General features: G+C 41.2%; 1 protein-coding gene across 1 annotated transcript in view; it reads left to right on the plus strand.

The window, feature by feature from the left end:
- Nucleotides 1-15,863, plus strand: part of GPC4 (glypican 4) — a 107,137-nt gene extending 91,274 nt beyond the window's left edge. The window contains 5 exon segments of the mRNA XM_039488704.1: nt 7,949-8,079; nt 8,697-8,843; nt 9,355-9,491; nt 12,578-12,753; nt 13,141-15,863. Coding sequence (XP_039344638.1) covers nt 7,949-8,079; nt 8,697-8,843; nt 9,355-9,491; nt 12,578-12,753; nt 13,141-13,349 — 800 coding nt within the window. The 3' untranslated portion in view covers nt 13,350-15,863.
- Nucleotides 15,864-17,927: the final 2,064 nt, after the last annotated feature.

Below are 17,927 nucleotides of genomic sequence, written 5' to 3' on the forward strand. Positions count from 1 at the left end.
CTTCTTGACTTTCTCCACACCAGTCATGATTTTATAGACCTGTATCATATTCCCCCTTAGTCGTCTCTCAGTCTATTTACTACTTCCTCATATGGATGCTGTTCCACACCCCTAATAATTTTTGTTGCCCTTCTCTGTACTTTTCCCAATTCTAATATATCTTTTTTTGGGGATGGGGTCATCAGAACCACATGCAGTATTCAAGGTGTGGGCGTCCCATGGATTTATGTAGTGGCATTAGGATATTTTCTGTCCCTTTCCTAATGGTTCCTAACATTCTGTTTGCTTTTTTGACTGCTGCTGCACACTGAGTAGATGTTTTCAGAGAACCACCCATAGTGACTTCAAGTTCTCTTTCTTGAATGGTAACAGCTAATTTAGACTCCATCATATTGGATGTATAGTTGGGATTTTTTTCCCCAACGTGCATTACTTTGCACATATCAACCTTTAAATTTCATCTGTCATTTTATTGGTCCGTCATCCAGTTTGGTGAGATCCCTTTGTGACTCTTGTCAGTCAGCTTTGGATTTAACTATTTTGGGTAATTTTGTGTCATCTGCAAATTTTGCCACTTTGCTGCTTAACCCCTTTTCCAGATTATTTAGGAATATGTAGAACAGCACTGGTCCCAGTACGGATCCTTGGGGGACCCTGCTGTTTACATCTCTCCATTGTGAAAACTGACCATTTATTCCTCTCCTTTCCAATGTCTCCTAAATTATCTCTGGCACAAGAAAATGATATAATACTTGTGCTTTTATAACATATGTAGAGGTTGGGATAAATGAATGACCAGGTTAGACAAGAACTGGCATTAAACATCCTCTGTAATAGCGTGTTTTGCACCTGCGTTTCCTTTCTATACCTACACAATAAATGCAACAGATTTTTAAAAAGGTACTATAAGGTCTGTAAGAATATACCAAAGCTCTTTAAATACTAGGAAGAAAAGCTCTAACGAGGACAAAGTTCCAAAGTTAGCTTCTAACCGTGGGAATCCCCACATTACAGCCAAATGCATTGCCAGCAAGTCACAGATGCACACTAGTGGATGAAGATGTGATTGAGAGCATGGAAACCGTTCATGTGTCTGAAGTGTAGAACCTTAGATTCACTTTGGAAATGGTTAGGAATTGTAGGGTCTGTGCAGAATGTAACTCTGTGATCATCGCTCTGAGTTTGCTCTCAGAGCAATGGAGGGAGGTACCGATCCTACAATATCTCACAGCTTCTGAAGTCACTGCAGTTAATCTGCCCCCTCAAGAGCTAGTAGCTGGATCAGTGGAAGAAATCTTCTGCCAGCCTAGCAGCATCTGTGCTGGGGCTTAGGTTGGCCTGACTGTCTCTCTCCAGAGTGTGAGTTTTTCATTCCACTGAGTGACATACCTAGTTTTAGGTGTAGACCAGGCCTTCGACATTTTGTTAGTCGGGCATATACAGGATGCTTAAAACATCAACTGGAGTATTGTGTCCAGTTCTGGGCACTGAATTTCAAGAAAGATGCGGAGAAACTGGAGAGGGTCCAGAGAAGAGCAACAAGAATGATTAAAGGTCTAGAGAACATGTCCTATGAAGGAAGGCTGCAAGAATTGGGTTTGTTTAGTTTGGAAAAGAGAAGACTGAGAGGGGACATGATAGCAGTTTTCAGGTATCTAAAAGGGTGTCATAGGGAGGAGGGAGAAAACTTGTTCATCTTAGCCTCTAAGGATAGAACAAGAAGCAATGGGATTAAACTGCAGCAAGGGAGGTTTAGGTTGGACATTAGGAAAAAGTTCCTAACTGTCAGAGTGGTTAAACACTGGAATAAACTGCCTAGGGAGGTTGTGGAATCTCCATCTCTGGAGATATGTAAGAGTAGGTTAGATAAATGTCTATCAGGGATGGTCTAGACAGTATTTGGTCCTGCCATGAGGGCAGGGGACTGGACTCGATGACCTCTCAAGGTCTCTTCCAGTCCTTGAATCTATGAGACCCCAAGAGCAGAGGGTGCCATTGAAACCTTGAGGAGATAAGGATTCAGACCCACCGCTGGATCCACACCAGACTGGCTTCCACCCTCTCCGCTGCATGGAAACCATTCTTTACTAGTCTCAAGTGATCTTTTCCTGGCTCAGGCTCAAGCCCTTGATTCCATCCTAGTCTCCCTTGGCCTTCTGCTGTCGGGAATACTGGCAATCACGCCTTCCTCCAGGAGCCACTGCCGTCCTTTTGGCCTACAATCCATGTACATGGTGTGCCCAAGCCCTGTCTCACTTCCTATCTATCCTTGCTGCTAAATCAGCCATCCACACACTGACTCAAGCCAGCTTCTGCAACCTCCCCATCTCTGATATGTTTGACTCTAACCTGCTTCCTCTCCATTTCATTCAGCTTGTTACTGGTAGAATAGTCTCTCTGGCCTGTTGTCACAGCCTTCTCCTCCTCCTCCCCTGGATTTTGAGTCATTTTTCTGCTGTCGGTCACGTTGTGTGTCACAGTAAAACAGCTTGGGCCAGATCCTCAGCTGGTGTAAATTGGCCTAACACTAGCCATGTCAGTGGAGTGACATGGATAAACTGGCCCTTTGATTTGCCTCCAAGGCCCTTTCCCATGCAGCCTCTCCTGTGTTTGACCTGGTCTGTTTTCCCAGCACCCTCAGTGCGCCTTGATCTCCTTCTCTCTGCAATAGGTGCATATGCCTTTCTCCATGCTATCCCTTTAACTTGGGGTGCCATCCTCAAACCAGTTCATCAAGCCATTATCCCTCCTAAAGCTTTAGTTCTGCCATGAAGTCTGTAGGAATAGCGGGTTGGTGGGGGTGAGGTATTCGTTAGAGTCTGTTAACTACAGGAGCTTCAGACTAGGCCTGTAGACCCACATCTTCCATTAAAACGTGCACATGCCTTACTTGGTAACTATGCAAAGTTATTACTGTTACCCAGTCCCTCCTGTTCCTTTCTTCTCCCTCTTGTTTCTCGACCCTTGCTAGTAGTGATACTAAACTTGAGTTTGACATTTTAATTTTCAGTCTGGAGTGGGACCAAATTCTCTCTCTGTGAGGTGCCTGGCATGTTTTGGGGTGCTCAGTAAGTGATGATACCTTAAGAATAAGGTGAAGAAAATGTTTTAAAGGAGTCTTGATGTGTCTGTAAAAGGATCCTTCAGGCGCAGCCCTCTCTCTTCATGCAATGTGTGCTGATGTGCACAAATGGTGCTTGAGTGTCATTGACAAGACAGTGGTGCATTTACATGCAGTAATAGCACATTTTTAAAAAGTATTTGGCTAGTAAAGGTTTTCCACTCTTTAAATTGCACATGTTTAAAAAAAGGAATTGCTGATAATTACCATATTTTAAGCTAGAGTTTGATACACACACAAACGCACACACACGTTACTTGTCTACGTTAACAATGCATGTGCATAATATTTTCAAATGAAAATTTTGCCTGCTCATTCCGTGGAGGGAGCTAATTACCGCTTTAACACTGTTTGAAAGTGCAGCACTAAATTAGGCTTTCAAGAGATCCTCTAGAAGACTGACTTTCACACGCGCTCTCACAGATGTGAATATTAAGTATTTCAGCCCCAGTAGTAGCTGAAATGGCTTGAAGAGTGGAAGACTTGCAAAGGTCTAGTCCAGGCAGGAAAGAGGAATCCCATGGAAGGGGGAAGGCATAATGCTAGAAAGCAAACAAAAGAGTAAGCAGCTAATTGCTACAGGTTGTATGCAAGTGAAAATTAAACTTGGGGAAAGCCATCTACAGTGATATTCAGTAATTGCGTACAAAAATGAAGATTATTATACAAGACAAAAAATAAGTAAACATTTCCCAGGAGGAAAGGTGACATAATTCTCTAAATGTTTTCTCCCCAGAATGTCACCTGCCCACTCATTACTTAGGTATTCAATGCTACACTTGCAATTATATAGTTCCTTTTTTACATTGTTTGCTTATTTTTACCTGGAATATAGGAATTGAAAGCATTAAGATGTGCTTTCTGTCAAAGTTTCTAAAAAAAACCCTCCACATGCTTCACTTCAAGTGCATGAGGAGATGAAGTGACTTAAGTGTAGCATGTATGTAAGTCTGTGCAGGATGGGGCCTGAGATTTGTAAACTCTTCAAGGCAGAGAATTTTTCTCTTTTATGTCTGTAAAGCACCATGCAAAAGTTGTAACATGTTCAATAATGTTTTAATTGTCATCCCCGCTGCTAATTAACTATAAATCATGTCACCGGTTTTGAAATGTGTTCTTGACACAGTTATACAGGGCATGCTTTGTTTCAAATGAGCTATTGGAAACCCCCCTATGAATGAACAATGTTAATCTCCATCGCCTTTTCATGATTTTTCACAGGGGTTTAATCTACTCTAAGATTGTAGAATTCAGTCTCCATATACATCTCTCTGCTATTTTGTGTGAAAGGAATTTGTTCCTTTTTCAAATGATTGCTGTTAATGAATGGTCAAGGTTTCCCTACCCTTAAATCAAATCTTGGGGTTAAGTCTGAAAACTGCCTTTTTGTTCTCCGAGTTAGACCCTGAAGCTGAAGATGTGGGTTTCTGATTATTGGTGGCACAATGCACAAGAATTGCTTTCCTTAGTAAGATCGAGTTGCTTTGTTGCTGAGGATCGTCTCAATGCCAGACGCGAGGACAAATGTATGCAGGAGGAAAATGCTCTTCAAGGGATGGAACTATATATTTTTCCAACCCACTTCTGTCTTCCCAAAGTTCTTTGTCATCCTCGGTGCATTCGTAACAAATGAATAGAGCTGGAGTAAATTTTGCATTATGCTAAACTTTTTGTGAGACAGATGAGGTGCTCTGAACCACCTTGCAGTCATTTGTACAAATATCAATTATTTTGAACCTGAAACGTTGGGGGAAAACTTTTTCAGGAGGCATGTTGCAATAAAACCATAAATTATGCTTAGGTGCAGCTTGCTCACCATCACATCGTGTAGCAGTGCTAACATTAGCTTGAATCATAGCCAACCTTATTAATGTCAACTGCTGCTGCCAGAGGGACTTTACTGTTAGTTATGATTGCTGGTGGGTACACCAGCCAGTTCCTGGCAGGAGGTAGGAGCCAGTCGGATATCCCCCAAATAAAAACTGTGGCCTAGATGCACTTTTTTCTTGTTCTTTTTTTAATGAAAGTTTATTTTCATTTAGTGCTTCTTGTCAGCAGCCATCACTGCTGCTGAAGAGCTACAGTTGAATATATTCTCCAAGGCCAATTATTACTTTCCTTATCTTTTATAGCCAGCTTTGGCAGCTCTGCTGGAGGCCGAATGCATTTTCTATATCAGCAGTCAAAGCAGAGACTGCATTCCTTAGCTGTGATACATGTAACGCCATGGCACCATGAGTAACAAAGACCCCAATTCGCTCTACATTCCCATGCTCTTGTGTATGGCCGGCCCAGCTCAAAGTTTACAAAGACGCCAAACAGCCAGAAGAATTAGGGTTTATGTTTCCTTTCAGTCTTTCACAAACACTTTATTGATCTGGGGCCTTTCCTGGCCACTCGGGGTATTAAGTAGTTACAAAATGGAAGATTTTTCTTGTTAAATACTATACATTTTGTGTGTTTATTATCTGTCTATTCATAATATTTTTATTTGAAATGAGCGGCTTCCTCCAAACGATGATGGGATCTTCTTTATGTGCGTGAAAACCCCCAAAAGCTTTGACAATGGTGAACACATTTAAGTTGTGCTCCACTTGTTTACAAAAGTCTTTATTTGCTAGCACATCAAAAGCATTTTTCTCTCCTCTGGCACAATGGTATATTCATGCTAGCAGTCATTACTCAGAGATTTGAAGCATCACTTTATTGGAGGCCACCACAATACAGTCTAAGACTCTTTATTTCATTTGTTTTATATATATATATATATATGCATTTAGTGGAGACCTCTTTGTAGTCCCTGATGGTTAAATTCCAGCCACACCGTTGCAGCAGCTCTGTCATTAATGCTGCTGCTCTATGTGCTAGTGTGGTTCCTATAGATTGTAGCTTTCATCAGATTTTGGTTCTTAAATATTGGCATCTTGGCTTAATTGAGAGAGAGCATATACTCAATGATGCCGTGATTCTCAAGGTTGGCGTTAATTGTGGTCTAAATTAATTATGCGCTCTGAAGTATTCTTATCTTTTTTCGATAATTTTTGAGATGTGCTTGCTAACGCCTGATCAGTCAGCCAGCCCACAGAAAATACTTTTAAATACTGATTTGCATTTTTAATAAGTGGGTTTATCTGATCAGTATGCTGCTGCTGCATACGGTACACTGGTGTTTTTAAATGTACAGGTAGCTTAATTGTAGTTTGCATTTTTATTGGTATATTTTAATTTAGTTGAAAATTAATTGAGCGTCAGGGCAAAGCCAAAAATAAATCTGTGTTAAATGGAGTCTCTTTATAAACATGTATAAATCCACAGGAACATTCTGCTTCTGATGGGGGAATGAGTATCACGCAAAAAACTTGAATTCAGCAGATTTGAGTTCTTTGAATGAGAAACGCCTGTTTCCACTTCCTGGATCTGAGCAGGCACATCATCAGAAGTAAGAGGGAACCTATTCACAGATTTTTATGGCCTGAAGGGACCATTATGATTATCATGTAGTCTGACCTCCTGCATGACCCAGGCCTTAGGATTATGAGAATTAAAAACCAAAAACAATTGAAAAATTACAAGTTTGTAGCTGTATCCTGACAAAATGAGGAGGGAGTTAACTATAGCTTGGCTAGGAGATAACTGTTTGGTAACATCTCCAAATAGTTGAATGAAGTAAACACCAAGAAGGGAGATTAGTAGTTAAGAATAGTATAATAGGGCATTCCCGTTACAGGGGGAATTAAAGAGAACATTCAAACTGAACATTACAAAAGTTCCTTGCTAATAATATTCCCAAAGGAAGTGGTGGAAGCCCCATAGCTTGGCATAGTTAGTGCTACATTTGACTAGTAAATGTACAGCAGGGAATGATCCTGGAGTGAGAGGAAAACTGAGTTGATGGTTGCCATAGATCTCTTCCATCTCCTCACTCATAAGTGAAATGTCAACGTTAATTTTTAGTCTAAAGCCTTTAGTGATGGTCTCATGCAGTTTCACTGTTCAACTTGTGCTGTCTGCATAATGCTATTGAGTGTAACTTTTGATTTTTTTTTTCAGATGTGAAAAGTTCTCTTTAATATAAAAAAAATTACAAACTTTAGCTGTAGATTTTAATCACCATCTCCTTTGCTTTCTTCATTCATAGTAAATATAAAGAAACTGATATTTTTCCTTCTGTCTTAACTGTGGAGATATTTTAAAAAGATACAATGGAGCCCTGTTTAAAATAGAAGTACTTGTAATATCCTCTCTATAAGTAGAGATTAGTTCTAATGGCTATTTGCTGATTGAATTGAAGGAAATTGTGATTTTTATTCTCCCTCATTAAACAGAGTTTTTGCTGTATACAGGTTTATTGTAATTGGTCCAACAAGCTTCTATCTCAGTCCCTTTACTAGCTGGAATAACTAAAACCCAGAAGTAGAACATCTGTTTTTTAAAGACGCCTACCATGCAGCGGTAGATTTCAATGGCTAATTTTTGCACGTATGTGGCGTGGCCTGTTGTCGTTGCCTAGGCCTTCCGCTTTGTCAGACAAGGTGGGTCTCTAATCCTTGACAGTAGCTGACAAGTTGAGTCACGTGATACCTATTATAAAAGATCTCGTGACAGAGAGCAAAACGTTCATTTGAAGTTTCAAAACGCAACTAGCAGTTGCTTTATTAAGAGTGTTACACTAAAGATACCTGAGAAAGGTATATGAGATTTTCCTTCACTTTGGAGTGGGATTTAAGTGAGCTGCTTCAAGCAGAGTAAACCTAGTCTGCTCTGTGCACTTGTGCCATATTTGAAGTCCCTCCATTAAAACTCTTAACATCTCTTTTTCTGTATTAGATTCTATGTTGATGGTGGCTGAGAGGCTAGAGGGTCCTTTTAACATTGAGTCAGTCATGGACCCAATTGATGTGAAAATTTCGGATGCAATCATGAACATGCAGGAGAACAGCGTGCAAGTGTCTCAAAAGGTATATCATCAGCACTAAAAACCAGAATTTTCTTTTTAGCTTTTTTCTTTTTAATTCCTCCACTATTTAAATTTATCTACCCCTATTAAAATAACTGTCTGAGGCAAGTCTACACTACAGAATTAAGTCGACCTAAGTTACGTCGACGCAGAGCCACTGCAGTCATTAAATTGCTTTTGCATCTCCATGCTATGCTCCATGTGTTGGCGGGTGCGTGGCCACCCCAGGAGCGCTTGCACCGAATTAACTGTCAGCATGGGACATTGTGGGACAGCTTCTGAAAGGCAGCAACAGTCGATGTAAGCAACACAGTGTCTACACTGGCACTGCCTCAACCTAACTACGTCGACCTAAGGTCCAGGCCTCTCATGGAGGTGGAGTTATTACGTCAGGGTACATCGGGGGAGCTACATTTTGGTGTAAACATTTACAGAGTTAGGTCAATGTAAGCTGCCTTATATCAACCTAACTGTAGCGTAGACCAGGCCTTAGCTGCAATTCATGTGTATTTAGTCTCATCTCTGTCTGGGGAAGGAATATTTGGATAGGAATACTGAGGGGTGGTAAATGTCTGGTGTGAAATCCGTCCTCTAAAGCAACTTAATCAATTCACCTAGGTTTTCCAAGGATGCGGACAGCCTAAACCGCTGACGCAGGGCCGGGCCTCTCGCTCAGTCTCTGAAAGTGGCTTCAGTGCTCGCTTTAGACCCTACAACCCGGAGGAGCGGCCAACTACAGCTGCTGGCACGAGTTTGGACAGACTGGTGAGTGCCTATTGACCTGTCTCACTGATACAGAACAAGACTGTTCATAATAAACATATTGTGCTTTGTCACCCTCGCAGATTGCATGGGTGAGCGGCTCAACTAAATTGAGGGGGGGGGGGGCGTGCGTGCATGCGCCCCAGTCTGTATCTCTGCCAGTCCATAATCTGATAGTCTTTTTAAAAGTAGTTGAGGAAACTTGCAACTTTCTTTAAAGGGTGTAATCTACTTACCACGCTAGACATGAGCTAGCTCAGCACTTGTATTTCAGGTAAGTGCCTCTCTTAGTGGTTTCACATATGAATAATGCAGTGTTTGAAAATCTGTTTTTAATTTTGCATTTAAAAACTCCCCAGAGGCCGTTGATTCTGATGAAACTCCATTGATTTGCACCAGCTCGGGATCTGGCCTAAACCCGTCTCTTGTGATACAAATCCATTTTCAGCTTTACTTTTGAGAAATAAATTTGGTTCACGTTGATATTCTATACTGTGTTCCTTTTTTAATATAGGTTACTGATGTGAAGGAAAAACTGAAGCAAGCCAAAAAGTTTTGGTCATCTCTCCCTGGGAACATCTGTAATGATGAGAAGATGGCTGCCGGGCGTGTCATTGAGGATGAGTGTTGGAACGGAAGTGCCAAGAGCAGGTCTGGATAAGCTTAACTGAGCTAACTTCCTTCGTGTCTGACCTTGTAATTCAGACCTTCAGAGCCTGTCTGGTTGTGGGTTGGCTATTTATCTAGCTCAGGGTCTTACATGGTGCCTGTCGCCAGAGTATTGGAGCGCCTCTCACTCTTGAATGTATTTATCTTCACAACCCCCTGTGAGGTAGGGTGGTGCCATTTTATAGCTGATAACTGAGGCACAGTCTCTCTGAGGGAAATATTTTCAGAATTTCCTTAGCAACTTAGTCCCACTGAAAGTCAATAAGATTTAAGCACCCTAGTTGCTTTAAAAAACTTTTTTGTACCTAAGTGATTTGACCAGGGTCATGCAAAGTCTGTGGCAGAGATGGCAATTGAACCCAGGTATCTCAAGTCTTAGGGTAATGCCCTACTCACAGGACCACCCTGATTCGCATCTGGCTGACCTCTAGATTCCTGCTGTTCATACAGGTTTGGGGGTGGTGGGTCTGTTCCAGGGATCATGGAGCACTTCTGGCAGGTAGGGCAGGGTGGGACTGCTGCTGAGAATCAAACCTGCCAGAAACCCATGATGATGCCCAGCATGTTTTTAAGTGCCAAGTCTCCTCTAGGGGTCGGAACCTTCACGAGGGTTCTTGTAGGAACAGAAATCAGAGGGCAGGAAAGAGAGACAAGTGAATTTGGATGGCGCTAGCAGTGTTTTAGGTCTGACCTTACACTCCTGAGGTTAGCAGAAGAACCAGCTGAAATTTTTCACACTTTGTTTTTTAAATGACCTCTCTTTTTGAATAGAGAGGTTTTTGGGAAATTATCAGTGTGGTAGAAATGTTTTGTCTTTTCCCCCAGAACTTTCCCCAATTTTGTAATTGACTTTTTTGAAATCTTGTATCAAAGCTTTTTGTTTACTGAAACCCCAAGCAAAAGAAGAACTTTTTTTAAAAAACGGAGGAAAAAGTTGCCGACAGTTTTGTGGAAAAAGGACCGATTTTTGAACCCTGTGAAATGAAAACAGCTTGGAAATTTTTGTGGAATGGTTATCGGGGTTTGTTTTGGTTTTCCCCCAACCAATGGGAGTTTTGCGATCTACTCCCATGAAAGCAGGAGCAGGCCCTTTATGCATAATTTAAATTTCATGGACCTCTAAAACTCTGCTTCCCTGCGTTTTGGGTCGTCTTCTCAATAAATAGCGTCAGTATCTGCCTCTGCTGGTAGCTTATCCCAGGCATTTGATGCCATCGATCCTCTACTCACCAGGGAAACCTTCTAACTCAGGGGTAGGCAAACTACAGCCCAGGGGCTGCATCTGGCCCTCCAGACATTTTAATCTGGCCCTTGAGCTCCTGACGGGAAGCGGAGTCTGGGGCTTGTCATGCTCCAGACAGGGAGTGGGGTCCAGGGTTTGCCCCGCTCTGCGTGGCTCCCAGAAACAGTAGCATGTTCCCTCCTCTGGCTCCTATGTATAGGGGCAGCCAAGGGGTTCTGCAGAGTGCCCCTGCAGCTCCCATTGGCTGGGAACCACGGCCAATGGGAGCTGAAGGGGTGGTGTCTGCAGACAGGGCAACGTGCAGAGCTGCCTGGCCACACCTCTGCATAAGAGCCGGAGAGGGGACATGCTGCTGCTTCTGGGAGCTGCTTGAGGTAAGCGCCGCTCAGGGCCTGCACCCGTGACCCCTTCCTGCACTTCAGCCCCCTTCCCCAGCCCTGATCCCCCTCCAAACCCCTTGGTCCCAGCCCGGAGCACCCTTCTGCACCCTCATCCCCAGCCCCACCCCAGAGTTTCAAATCCTGTGTCACTATCCTCCTATACGGCACTGCTCTGAAAAGATGGAACGATCAATTAACTCTCTCACTTAAATCTCCCTCCAAATTTTCTTCAGAACATCTAACCACAACAATGATAGTAAACACTGAACAGCAAGGCCCCAATTCAGGACAGCGCTTAAGCATACACTTAAAATCCATTCCGATTTAGAACAGCACTTAAGTACAGCTCTTAATTTTAGGCATGTGGTTAAGTCGAATTGACTGGCATCCCATGTTCAGTCTATAGGCAATGGAACATTTACTTTAGTGAGAGTTAAGCAAGTGCCTAAAGTTAAGCACATGCTGCTGTTCTTGAATAAGGATGCTTTCCTGAATCAGGATCTAACTTGTGATACTTACAAACATGCATTTTTACAGAATAAATAATCATCAACCAAATTAGATTTAAAAAGTTACTTTTCTCAAATTCTTCACTTTGGTTACTTTAAATCAAAACAAGCCTCTCCTAGCATTGGCTCTAGACTCCTAAATAAGCTATACAGTCGTCCTTCTCTTTAGGTGATGATTCTCATGCAAATCATAAATCCTAATTTTATTGATGCTAATTCTGCACTTTTAAAAACAAAAGATCTAGAGTCAATCTCTGCTGTACATCGTCATGCTCCCAACCAGCACGTTCCCTCTAGCCACTTGTTAGACTGATTCTGGCCACCCCAGTGCTTGGGAAAGACTAATATAAATTCTTCTCCAATCTCGCCCTTTAAAACGAATAAGTAATATTGTTTCACGACATCTGATCTTACAAATCTGATTACACGCGTCATCTTTCTGCTAGAGTTCAGCAAGTTGGATGTTGGGTCCTTCATTCACTACATCTCTGTCGATCTCTCCTGTAAATCACTAATACTTTGTTTATTGAGGAAACCGAAGTCTTAGCTTTCATATCCTGAGAAATAACACTCATGGAGGCAAATTCTGATCTCAGTTATGCTGGTGCAAATGCAGAGTAACAGTGTTGCCTTTGATCCAGACTGACACTGAGCTCAAACTACACTTTGCTGACGTGTCATATAGCCATGAAGATGATCATGGAGAGACTCTTCATTGCCCAGAATGATGGAAAATCCTTTTCTGTCCTCACAAGCCATTTTACTGCAGGGGGGCCTGGTCTTTTTCTTTTTTTATACAAGAAGGAAAATCCTGTTTCTCCAAAATCCTGAGTGAAAGCAGGCCTATATTCAAAGGGTGTAAGAGAACCCTCTGAACATCTTAAAACACTTTATAACACAATGTGCATCTTTATAATGGAAAGTTTTCCTTTTTAGGTATGTCTTTGCAGTGACCGGAAATGGATTAGCCAATCAGGTGAATAATCCTGAGGTAGAAGTTGACATTACAAAACCGGATATAGTGATTCGTCAGCAAATCATGGCCCTTCGGGTGATGACCAATAAAATGAAGAATGCTTACAATGGAAATGATGTTGACTTCCTTGATATAAGTACGTGTGGGTTTTAACCGAGTTGTTTATACAGAGGGAGCGGATTAAATTTCAGATGCACTACTGAGAATATAAGTGTATGGGGGCAGGAAATGAAGCCCATGTAATACTATTTGAATCTGAACTTCCCTAATACTTAGAATCCATCCCTATCCAGGACAGCACTTAAGCACAGGCTTAACTTTTGGGGTGTGTTTAAGTTTCAGTGGCTGGAGTCCCGTGCTCACGTTCCATAGGCACTAGAGCATTTCACAATTGAAGCAAGTGCCTAAAATTAAACACATGGGGGAAGGAGTCACTGGACTTGGTTTTTCTGCTCTTTGGGGTTGGAGTTCTGGTTCAGGGCCTTTGAAAGGAATACAAGCAAAATCTGTTTGTTTCTTATAGGTGATGAAAGCAGCGGGGAAGGAAGTGGAAGTGGCTGTGAATTTCAGCAATGTTCTCCCGAGTTTGAGTTCAATGTAACTGAAGTTACTGGGAAAACTAACAAGATTGATAAAAACACAAACACTTCTGCTGCTGCCAGTATTGGTCTGTCACAAGCAGCCTTGTTCTTTAGCATCTTTTTCTTGGCCATGCAAAGACAATGGAGATAATTGTGCAACTTAGGGGGGAAAAGACTTTATCATCAGAATTAAAAGGCACCTCTTTTCACTTTTATACCATCTAGTGACTTTGCTTTTTAAGTTAATGGACAACAGTGTACAGTTTTTACTATGTGGCCACTGGGTTTAAAGTATTGTTGGTTTTTTTTCCACTTGCTGTTCTGGAAATAACGCTGACGTGGACTGTTAGTTTGTCCTGTTCACGAGAATCCATGTTAACGGTGGCTAACAAAGTGTATATACAGACCTGTAGTTAGCTATGCATTTGTGTTATCATCACTTGCCTTTTTAAAAAAAATTTATTTTACCACATTTCTTACAAGAAAAACAGGGTCCTATCTCGGCATGTAACAAGTATGTGTTTCTGAATATGAAATATCTGTACAGAAGCAAGTTTTATTTATCATGTTATGTTACGGGGGAAAATTAATAACCCAACAAGCAAAAGATACGTTTCATGTAATTAACTTCCCATTTATTCATGTTATGTTAGTTGCCTTATCTGGAGAGAAGTGGAGGTAATTTGTCTTTATTCAATAGAACAGAATGTGAAGGCATAATTGGTCTATAAACCATATGCCCCATTTGCATAAAGCATTAATACCAGGAGCAGGTTATACTTCCTTTACAGGATGTTGGGTTAAATTGGAAGGGACTACAGGGAATTCCAGGTTCACATAAGCTAAGAAGAGCTGTCAGTTGTTCCCCACGGCCCTGGCGATTAGCTATAAACCCCGTGCACAGTCTCTTCACTAGGTAGTGTTCAGTCAGATGCAACTCATGTTGTTGCTGATGCCAGTGCCAACATGTGTTCTGTCTGCAAATTTGTTTAGTTGGACGTTGAGAGTGTTTAGGGATCTTTTTTATATAAGATGCGTTTATGTGAGAGTTCGTTTCCCTCTGATCAGAAGGTCAAGGGTTAAGACTGGCCAAGTAGCGTGGCAGTAGCACATCGCATCTGACAGACCTGAGTTTAGGAATGGAATTGGATGGGTGGGCCTGACAGATTCCACCTGATAGGAGAGTCCCATACAGTCACTTCAGAGGATTGGCAGAGATCACACAATTCTGCTGGCCAAGGCACCAAGTGACCATAGTGTTGGCTGTGCAGGAAGTCCCGCCTTTCCACGTTCCCAGCTGGAACGGTTTTGTGGTAAGTGACAACTCATAAATAAAAGAAATATATATTTTTTAAAAGGAATGAAATCACTTTAAAAGTTACTAAAAGTCTGCAGAAAGACTAAAAATTATTCTGCAAATCTCTTCCTGCTTTTGGACAGCCATTAGAATCTGGCTGGATGCTTCTAGCCATGAGAATAATCTACAGAGAGAGGGTTTTGTTATATTCCAGCCTTGTGTTGCAAGGATAATTTTCTATTTTTATATTGAAACATTAACTACTTGTTAGCTCAGGGTCAGCATTTTATTCAACTTTATTTTCACACCAAATTTCTGCAATACTATAAAGATCGAATATTCTTGGCTGATATGAACAATCCTGGAGGCTTAATTTTACTAGAAGTAGCCAGTTATTTATTAAAACATGATGTTAGTAGAATATGCACATTCTGGCTATATTTTTTCTTTAGAAAACAAATCATGGAAGCATAAAATTGAAAAGGTTATAAATTTATGTGTGGGAAAAAATGGATTGTAAATAGCTAAGTTGCCTTGTGAGGAATTGGAAAATGTGCTGATACTTAGAAACTACCTCAGTTCTGAGGAATTTCCTTTCTAGCTTTGAGTGCTATTACATGTACTTGGTAGAAATGAATCTGCTCTCCAATATGTAGCTAAAAGAGTTATCCCCGTAGACCTTGTTAGATTGTTTTTAATTTAGAGCATTGAACGAAGGCCAGCTGTTTTCTTTCAGCTAAGTTCCTGAACAAAGAGAATTTCTGAATTAAATATTGCTGATGGTTTCCATGACTTTTACTGATTTGTTTGGTTTCATGGCATTTTTTCTGTTGCCCTTTAATTATTTAAATGGTCGTATCCATTTGAATTTTAATTATGAAATAAACAAACCTGAGAGACACTACCATTGTAAATCTATCACAGTAAGGTCTGACTGGATAACCCTTTTGGCTTATACCCAGCTGGCAGATCAGAAAATTAAACTAAGAAAAAAATTAAATTCTTTCAGAGAATGAGCTGGAACAAAAGCCCTTGTATTCAGAACAGCTGACTTTTCCAAGATCTCAGGTTTTGGCGTACAAGTGTTCATATGTAAGACAGTTACTTGTAAATTCTCCTGCTTTTGAACAGTTTGCCCACTATGTACCTAACAAAGAAAAAATGTTTCTGAATTGATATTTATCATTGTACAACTAATTGCTTACTAATTATTATTCATTAGTTTTGTAAAAGCAAACAATGCAAAGAACTGACATGAGTTTTAAACTTGTCTAGTGACTGATTTTGTTAACAAACCTCCACTATATAAAAGGACAAATTGTCATCTGGAGCCACAGAAACCAGAGTAAACGTAACTGTAGAATGATAGAAAGTTGTGTTTCTGCTTTGATTTTTTGTTGCGTGTGAAATCGGTTTACAGCCCTAGGTACAAATTCAGAAGGCCTCTTAATGTGTAGATATACAAATTGAGAGACCGCTAGCAACCGAAGACACTTATTTTCCATTTGCCCCAATGATTTTTATGTAAACATTAGGGCCTTTACAACATAACTTGAGTTTTTAAAAATAAATTCTCACCTCCACAATAATCAACTTCAAATTTTAACCATTGGAACAACTTATCTAGATATGTGGTAGAGTCTCAATCACTTGAAGTGTTTGGCTCAAGATTCTATAGTTTTCTGAAAGGTCTGCTTTAGCTCAAACAGAAATTATGGGCTTGATGCCGAAATTGGCGGGTGAGGTTCTATGACGTGTTATGCAGGAGGTTAGACTAGATGATCGTAATAGTCCCTTCTGGCCTTAAGATGTTTGAGAAATGGAAAAGTGATACTCTGTGATGGCATCCTTTTGAATGAAACATGCATTCAGAATCCTCTTTGTTTCTCCCGGCTTTTTTAAGGCAGCTTCCATCTTTACATTTATTAAAGTAATATGGAAAAAGACAAAATCACTGGCTAATTTGAGAACAATCAGTTTATCATTTTGTATTGTGATGGCCAGTCTGTCATTTAGTGACAAACAGCAAAAGCTGCTAATAGAGTCCCCTCTATTCTTTGATAAAGTGGCCACAAGGTTTGTTGCAATTTACACCTCTTCTGGTGCTCCAGAATCAAAACTCTCTTTTAAAAACTGAAAATTCTAGCTTTCATGGTTGCAAAGAAAGCCTGAAAATTGTAAACATGAGTGCAAACTAATACAGCGTGTCCCCGTCCGAGTTTGCAGATGATCTGGAACAATACCTCTGAGAGGTGTGAACTGCCCCTTGTTGTCTTGATAGGTTGTTAACTCTGAAACCTGAAGATGCCATATTTAATGTCAACATTTTCTGAAATGATTGTTTTAGCAGGAACATGGGAATTCCCATACCGGATAAGACCAGTGATTAATTGACTGAGAGACCCTGACAGTGACCACTACCAGATGTTTTCAGAACAAGGTGCAAAAAAACCCTTGCAATCAGTTGGATATTTATAACAGGTCCCAAACTGCCTCACGTGTCCACTACCCAGCTACCAAAGCTGTCTGCTTTCTGCTTGACCTCTTCTACGGTCATGTGCTGTCTAATAAATAAATAAATATCTCTGGCGCATGGAAAATTCAGTGTGCTGGCAATGTAAATAAACTAAATGTTGTCCAAATAAATAACACAGGGACTATTGTCCTGGTTGTATTATTCATATTCAGAGTTCAGGAAAATCCTGAATTTTTAAATCTAAAGGAAATGGTCATGGAGTTCTGCTCTGCTGCAGTGGCACGTTGCTATTACCGAAAGTCCTAGCAGCCGTAATTGGAGTCCAGGTGCCGCAGAGAGCACTGACCTGTACGGGAATGTGAAGAGCAGGCTGTTTCATTACCGATGTGAATTTGTCATCTTTAGCTTTTATTAGGCTGTCTACACTATGTGGCTTTTAGTGACACGGCTGTGCCACTAAACGGAGCTGTTTGTCGTCAGGAGAGAGAGCTCCTGACGACAAAAACGTCCACCCCCAATGAGTAGCGTTTGCGTTATTGGCAGGAGAGCGCTCCTGCCGACAAAGCAGTGTTCACACCAGCGCTCGTCGTCGGCAAAATTTTTGGGGGGTTGGGTGTTTTTTTAACACCCCGGAAAGACAACAGTTTTGTCATTCAGTTGCCAATGTAGACAAAGCCGTGTGCTGTCCTCCTGGAGTGAAATGCAGTCTATGTGGGAGGTAAAGAGGTGCTGAGTTAAAGTTGACAGCAGTGGCATACCCTGTGGTTGGTAGTTGCAGCCCCGACGCCTAATAAATAGAGCGCTACCAAATCTGTGGCCATGAAAAACACATTGTGGGCCATGAAATTTGGTTTCCCCATGAAGTCTGGTCTTTTGTGTACTTTTACCTGGCTGGAGACCAGCAGCTGCTGGTTGGGCGCCCAGCTCTGAAGGCAGCGCCGTAGCCAGCAGCAGCG

This window comes from Mauremys reevesii, linkage group 9 (genome assembly GCF_016161935.1).
Source record: "Mauremys reevesii isolate NIE-2019 linkage group 9, ASM1616193v1, whole genome shotgun sequence".
Taxonomy (NCBI): domain Eukaryota; kingdom Metazoa; phylum Chordata; order Testudines; family Geoemydidae; genus Mauremys; species Mauremys reevesii.